Raw genomic sequence first — 7978 nt, forward strand, 5'->3', positions numbered from 1 at the left:
TTCTGCTTGATATTTAATAATTATTCATTTTTTGTACACTTACAACTTAGTTATTTACACAAAACAAAAAAAAAATTGTGGTTAAACCTAATTAAAGTAAGCAAAAAAAAAAAAAATCGTACATTAATTAAATTATATTTTAATTAAGCAAATAAAAAAAAAAATGTTGTTTAAACTTAATTGTAAGTTGCGTGCGTCTTAAAGCTAATTTGTGGGCGACAAAAAAAAAATCATATATATTTAAGAGCTTTTCATTAAAAACTAAAACTATAATTAATTTATGACAAATGTGTGTGATATGTGTGTGTGTTTTTTTTTCTGTTTTGTTGATTTTTGGAAGTATTTTAATTGATTAGCTTAAGTGTATTAAAATTGTAGATGAAATTTAGCAAAAAAAAGTATATTTCTTTTTTTTGTTGTATTTATTCTTATTGTTATTAATGTATAATTAACTTACAAGGCCAAGGACCAGGCCCATGGCCACGCCCCCCTGCTTGGTGGGATTGTATTGTCGCTTCCTCTCTCTCTCTCTCTCTCTCTCTCTGTCTCTGTCTCACTCACTCTTTCGATCTCCCTCACTCTTTTAGGCCAGCAATGCGCGAGCATTATTGCTGGGCGTTGTGGTTGCTGCTGCAACAGCAGCGGCTGCAGCGGCGGCGGCAGCAGCTTCGGCAACTGTCAGCGGAGGCGTAAGGCGTGGCGCCCCTAAGGCGACCAGCGCCTCCTGATCGAGCCAACGTTGCAGCAACTGTTGCTGTTGTGGCAGCAATGGTTGCTGCTGCCGCTGTTGCTGCTGTTGTTGCTGCTGTTGCTGTTGTTGCTTCATGCGTATCATGTGATCGTTGTAGACGGCGGCATGCAACTGCAACTGGAGACTGTAGCCATGAGTGGAGCTGTTGCTGTTGCCGTTGCCGTTGCTGCTGCTGTGGTTGCTGCTGCTGCTGTGACACATGCTGTGGCTGCTGCTGCTGTCGCTGTAGGTGCTGCTGCTGCTCTCGTACCCAGACACGGGCGAACCTTTGGGGCAACAGAAGCCGGTGGGTGAGAGCGCCGGCGCCGAAAATGGACTGAGCACGCTTTGTGGCGTCGATGGCTTGGAGCAGTCGCTGCCACTGGAACTGGAACTGGAACTGGAACTGGAGATGGAACTGCTGCTGCTGCTGCAGCTGTTGTTGCCGCCGTGAAACTGATGCTGAGGACTCCCGGCGGGAAATGCCGGCATTGAGCTTGTGGCTGCCGTCGTTGTGGCATGTGGCAGCTGCATCAGCAATGGCGGCGACTGAAAGCAACTCGCTGCAGCCAACGGCGCATTGCTCCAAATGATGGGCTCCCTTTGCTGTGGTTGCTCCCGTTGCTCCCGTTGCTGTTGCTCCTCCTCATCGGCATCCGCCTCACGTTCCGTTTCTTCCGCTTCCTCATCCTCAGCGTCGTGCAAACGCAGCTCCAGCTGCGTCTCGCGTTCATCCAGCAAATACGGTTTAAACAGTTTCACCTGCTTCACCGGCAGCAGCAATTTCGCTTCGGTTGCCGTCGATGTTGTTGTTGTTGTTGTGGTTGTTGTTGTTGTTGCTTCGGGCTCCGCTTCGGCCTCCACATCGACATCGACATCGACGTCTTCGTTGTCTTCGGTTTCGCATTTGATGGCCTCCAGTTTGGTCATTTTGTGCGCTGCCTCATCCTCATCCTCGTCGCCTGCTTGCCACAACGTTTGTGCCGCACGCTTGCGGCAACTCAAATCCACCAGCAACTGTTGCTGCTGTTGTTGCTGTTGTTGCTGTTGTTGCTGCTGCTGCTGTTGTTGCTCGCGTTGGCGACGCGCTGCGCTGCTGAGCGAGAGATCCATGGGCGCGGTGGGCGTGGCTGCTGGCGGCTTCAGACGCAACTCCAACTGCGGCGCTGGCAAATAAGCAGCGGCTGCATGCAACTGTGGCAGATACGCGGCATACGCGAGTGTTGCTGGCATGTTGCTCGAGTTGTTGTTGTTGTTGTTGTGGCTGTTGCTGCTGGAGGAGTTGCTGACGGTGTTGTTGCTGGCGGAGGAGTTGCTGCTGCTGCTGTTGCTGCTGCTGCTGATGTTGCTGATGTTTGGCACTTGGGAGTTTGAACTATATGGCAACGCTGTGGCACTGTTGGCAGCCTCGCAACTGTTGCTGCTGCTGCCGTTGTTGTGGCAACCATTGCTGGTAGCTTTGTCGCCATTCGATGTCGGCAACATGGCAACAGGCGCATGCAATTGTTGTGGTTGCTGCTGCTGTGGCTGCTGCTGCTGTGTTGGCGGCGGTGGCGGTGGCGGCGGCGGTGGCGCCCCCAAATGATGATGATGATGATGATGCGCCGTCGCAAAACCGTTGGCCAAAAAGTGATGCGCATGCGCAGCAGCAGCGGCGGCAGCAGCAGCGGCTGCCGCTGCGGCAGCGGCAGCATGATGATGATGATGATGGTGCACGTGATGCGCCAACGGATGTGGCAAGTTGTGAAATTGATGCGTCTTCAAGGCAGCCGATTGTTGTTGCGATTGTTGTTGCTGCTGCTGCTGTTGTTGCTGCTGTTGTTGATGTTGCTGCTGCTGCTGTAGTTGCAATTGCTGCTGCTGCTGCGATTGGGATTGCTGCTGCAACTGTTGCTGCTGTTGCTGCTGCTGATGCTGATTGTTGGCCACCGAAGAACGCAAATTGGGCTCGCATTGCAGCCACTTTTGTATCTGACGGCGATGAATGTTGTACTTGCGGGCTGTGGCACGTTGGTTGCCCTTGCAATCGTTGTCGTTGCGATACGATTCGAGCACCTGCAGCTTAAAGTGCGGCGTGAAGATGCGACGCGAACCCATTTTGGGGCTGCAAGCGTTTGCATTTGCATTTGTGTTGCAACTCTCCGACGGCGATTGCTGTTGTCGCTCCGCAGCAGCAACAGTTGCTGCCGCTGGCTCCTTAAGGTGACGCGGTTGCTGTTGCTGCTGTTGTTGCTTCTGTTGGTTAAAGCTTAAAGCGGCTGCTGCTGCCATCGCTGCTGCTGCGGTTGCTGCTGCAGAACTGTTGTTGTTGCTGTTGTTGCTGTTGCCGTTGACTGTCGAACTTTGTTCGCTGCTGTTATCCATAATTCTTGTTTCTTTTTGTTGTTGTATATTTTGTAGTGTATCAAAAATAGTTTTATTCTTTTATTTTGTTGTGTATAATAATTATTGTTATTTAGTTATTGTCAAAGTTGCTGCTGCTGTTGCTGCTGTTGTTGTTGCTGGCGTGCGACGCTGGCGACGCGCTGCGCTTTCATAACTCGCGATCTGGCAGCCCTGGCACAACAACACACACTGAGAGACAAGTGAGCGTAACAACAAAACACGTTAACGTCGCCGTCGTCGTCGTCGTCGCCGTTGTCGTTGTTGGAGAAACAAAAAAAAAAAGTATATAAAACTCTTTTTTTTTTCGCTCTGCTGCTAAAAAGTTATTATGTTGTTTTGCCACACACAAGAACACAAGCACGACAAAAAAAAATAATGTTGTTTTGTTTGTTTGAAATTCGCTTTTTTTTTTTCTTGGCACAAAAAACACACGGTGAAATGGATGTTTGAATATTATTATTATTATTGTTATTGTGATTATTATTAGAGTGTTGCTTCAGTGTTTCAGTTTATATTTTTCTTCTTCTCTGTTTTCTGTTCTGTTTTCTGTTTGCTGTATTTCTGACTACGCGACGCGATCCGCATCCGCACGGCAAGGAATCCAAAATACAATTGTTCTGCCTTCTGCGTTCTACTTCAAAGATACGTTCTAGACTGGCTGGCCCGACGTCGCTGTCGCTGCTGTTGCCGTTGCTGTCGTTGCTGTCGTCGCTGTCGCTGCTGTGCTCGCACACACAGACACGAACGCATACGCGAGAACGAAACAAAAACGAAACGAAACGAAATGAAATGAACTGAACACGAATGAACGCAGCAGCAAACAGCAAACAGCCAAAAGCAACAACAACAACAACAGCAGAGCGCGCGCGCCTCTCAGTCTGGAGAGTAGTATGAGTGCAGTCGACGCTCTGTCTGCGCGCTGCGCTGCCTCTGTGTGCGTGTGTGTGTGTGTGTGTGTGTGTGAGTGTGTTCTAATAGCTCATCAGCCAGCAGCAGCGCAGCAAGTGTGTGCGTCTCTCAGCGTATGTGCATGTGTGTGTGTGAGTGTGAACGAGTCAGACACTTGGCGGGGCCCCAGACCAAACCAGTTGCTATTGCTGTTGCTGTTGCTTTTGCTTTTTGTTGCTTTGCAGCTCGGCGCTGAGCACTGAGCATTGCAGACAAACTGACGACAATCGTCGGCGAGGTGTCTGCGCCCCTGTATTATGCATACATGTGTTCATATGCTGTCACTGTGTGTGTCGGTGTGCTTGCATATTTGATATGCATGTATATACGCTTGTGTGCATGTGTGTGTGTGTGTGAGACTCGTTCTTGTTGTGCTTGCTGCTTGTCGGACATAATGGACAGCTGGGGACGGACGACGACGACGACGATCCGACTGCTAAGCTGACTAACTGACAAACGGTGCGAGTGTGTGTGCTGGCCACTCAAAGAGCTGAGCGCACCGTGGCGCCAATACTGAAGAAACTCCCATCAAATTGAAATCACATGATCATGTTCAACTACAAAATGCCAAACTACAATTATGCAATCAGTAAATTACAGCTAATCTCCTATTAATAGCTAAACTTTTTATTTTAGTCCCAATTAAAATATACCTAATTATATATACAACATTTGCACGTAATTGTGAAATCAATATATGTTTTAAAATCTTGTTTTTTTTTTCCAAAAAATATTTGAAATTAAAATTATACAACAACTTTAATAAATTTGTAATAAATATTGCATTATTTTTGTATAAATTTATTGTACATTATTTATTTCTTTAAAAACTGCCAACAATTGCAAAGAATTATGCAATAAGTGAAATAATTTAGGTTTCATATTTGATTTTCAAATAATCAGCACACCTTGCTCCAATGTGCTGCTTTCTGCCGCTGTTGCTTTGGCGTCGAGCAGCGACAGCGACAGCGACGGCGACGGCGACGACTGCGAACCACGTTGCGACCGCTGCCAACAACTTGCGCTACAATTTCGCTGGCTCTGCCAGTTTACACTCACACTCTCACGCACTCAGTGCTTGCATGGATGTCTCTCTGTGTGCTTGTGTGTGTGTATGTGAGTGCGCTATAGTCGTGGCTGCCAGACATTCTGGCACTAGGGCTCGGCCCGGCCCGGCCGACATGTTGTGTTCGGTGCTTTTGCTTTTGCTCCGCCGTCGCGTCGCGTCGAGTCGACTGAGCGACAAAGCGACTGACCGACTAAGCGACTGAACGTCACATGAACTTGTTGAGCGCTGGCCAACGTATGATGTGACTGTGTGTGTGTATATGTATATGCATGTTTGTCGGAGTGTGTGGGGAACATCTTGTGGGGCAGAGGGAGGGGGAGAATGTGCGCGGCATGCTTTTGCCGCCTCCCCTGATTCTAGTGCCGTTTATGCTGTATGCATGCGCTTGCATGTACGTATGTATGTACATATGTATGTATGTTTGTGAGTTTGTATGTGTGAGAATCAACTGTTGAATGTGCTGGCTGAGCGAACGAGCGATGCATTTTTTTCCTTGTATGTAGGCTTGCTTGTGTTTCTATGTAATTGTGTATGTACGTATGTATTTCTGTATATTGTGTGGTTGTTGTTGTTGCTGGCTGGTGGGTGCATTACAGGCGCTGTTGCTATCGACGTCGAAAGACAAAAAGGGCATAGAACGAAGCGTGCAATAAATACAACAACTACAGCAACAATAGTTGGTGCTGCACTTGTTGCAAATGACAAACGAAATTTTCTATACGACAAACACAAAAAAAATATCAAATCTGCGCTGCCAACTGCGCAGTCGACTGCTGATGCTGCTGCGACTTCGGCTGCTTCTGTCGCTGTCGCTGTTTGCTGTTTGCTGTCGTCGTCAACTGGAATTCATGAATGAAATACATATGCATGTGTTTGTGTCCATGTGTGTGTGTGCGCCTTTTTGCTTGTTGCTGTTGTTATTGCTGCGTGTGTATGCAAATTCATAAATGAAAAATGTGTTGTGTGTCTATGGCAAGTTGTTGTTGTTGTTGCTTAGCAGCATCATTTGCGCGTGCGAGGGCGACAGAGCAAAAAAACAACACAAAAAAATTAAAAATAAATAAACTCACAACGAAACGAAACGAAATAGAAACGAAAGACAGGCAAAATGCGACTAGCAGTAGCAATAACAACAACAACAACAACAACTACAGCATTGACTCACCTAGTCAACAACAACTACAATTCTAGCTTTAACAACAACAACAACAAGTTCAAGAAGAAGAAGAACGATGGCAACGGCAACTGGCGATGATGCTCGTGATGATAGATCTCTCTGCTCACGCCAAAGCGAGAGAGAGCTCGCGTGTATGTTGTGTGTGTGTGTGTCTGTCTGTCTGTGAGTGTGAGCGAGTGCGCATGATTGCTGTAGGCAGTGGACAGCGCGCATAGATTGTTGTGGCTGTGGCTTTGCTTTTGTTGTTTTGCTGCTCTCGTTGTTGTTGTTGCTGGCATCTCAAGAGGCTCCAAAAAACGACGACGCGTTGTCTGGAGACGTTGAGCGCCCAAACGCCATCGTCGGCTGCACATGAAAATGTTGTTATACCCGATGCACCCTGTTGAATCAAACGGTTATGACAAGTTGATGCAAGTCAATTGAAAAGCTTAAAAGTACAATAAATTAGAAAACATATGTAATAGAAATATAATTTATTTACATAATTTAAAAATTATTTATTAACAGTAATTTATTTACATCATTTATTTATATAATTCATGTATAACGATGTTTATAATTTATAAAAATATAATAATTTTTTAACTAGGGTATGTTTCAGTCGATCGATACCATCAATCGTAGCTTTGTGGGTTGTTGTTTTTGTTATCCGCTGTTGCTTCTTCTTCGCTTTTTTTTCGAGTTGCATTTCCAAGTAACAAATAACAAAAACAAATGAACAAAAAAAGTTGAAAAAGAACGAAAACTTCACAACAACAACAACAACAACGACAGCTACACGGATGCATGTGTGTGTGTGTGTGTTTAAAATAAAATCAAAAGAATTCCACTTTTGTGGCCCCGTCGGCTTCTAAATCGATTTATCAAAAAGAAGAAAACAAAAAAAGAGAAGAAAAAAAAACACAACACAGGCGAGTAAAAAGCGGAAAAAACGCAGGCAAAGAGATAAAAATTGAATATAAAAAAAGGTAAAGGTAACGTAAAAAATCGAAAACCTATACACACAATAGATGCACACACATACAGGCGGACAGAAAGAGACAGACAGACAGACAGAAAGACGGACTGACAGACACATGAATTGATTAAAAAGTTGAAAAATAAAATAAGAGACGAAAAAGAAGAAGAAGAAGCAACAGCAGCAGCAGCAGCAGTAAGAGCGAGAGAAAAAGCAAAAATCATTTGGGAAGTCTTTGGAGCACAAAGGGCGCGGTGTGATCGGTGTTTGTGTGCATGTGTTGGTGGATCAGTGTATCGATGTGAATGCGAGTGAGAAGGGGAGAACAGCATGGTGCTAGCCGGTGGGTGGGGTGGTGGTCAGAGAGGGAGAGGAGAGGAGAGAAGAGAGATATTCAGCCTGGGACAGCGCCGACGCCGTGCTGTCTGCCTTTCAATGCGGCGCATAAGCCCACACACACACATACACATGCGCACACACACACACACACAACAGACAGACAAACACCGACACAAATACACATAGCAAGAAACGAGTCTGCGCTCAAGAGGGCGTGGAGTGATGGCAGAAAGGGTGGGCAGCAGAATGGTGAGGGGTGGAGAGGGGGCAGGTGACAGTTGGAGACAAGCGCTTGGAGACTTTTGCGCACGCGCAATCCCAATTAAACTAATACTAAAGCCGAATCTGAAACTGATTCCGAAACTAAAACCA

The 7978-nt window shown here is 46.2% G+C and overlaps 1 protein-coding gene across 1 annotated transcript; it reads right to left on the minus strand.

The window, feature by feature from the left end:
- Positions 1 to 396: 396 nt before the first annotated feature.
- Positions 397 to 3762, minus strand: LOC132796052 (myb-like protein Q). Its single transcript, XM_060807082.1, has one exon. The coding sequence runs from the start codon at positions 3092 to 3094 to the stop codon at positions 584 to 586; it is 2511 nt and encodes an 836-aa protein (XP_060663065.1). The 5' UTR covers positions 3095 to 3762; the 3' UTR covers positions 397 to 583.
- Between the last annotated feature and the right edge of the window lie 4216 nt (positions 3763 to 7978).

The sequence above is a fragment of the Drosophila nasuta genome, chromosome X (genome assembly GCF_023558535.2).
Source record: "Drosophila nasuta strain 15112-1781.00 chromosome X, ASM2355853v1, whole genome shotgun sequence".
NCBI classification, from domain to species: domain Eukaryota; kingdom Metazoa; phylum Arthropoda; class Insecta; order Diptera; family Drosophilidae; genus Drosophila; species Drosophila nasuta.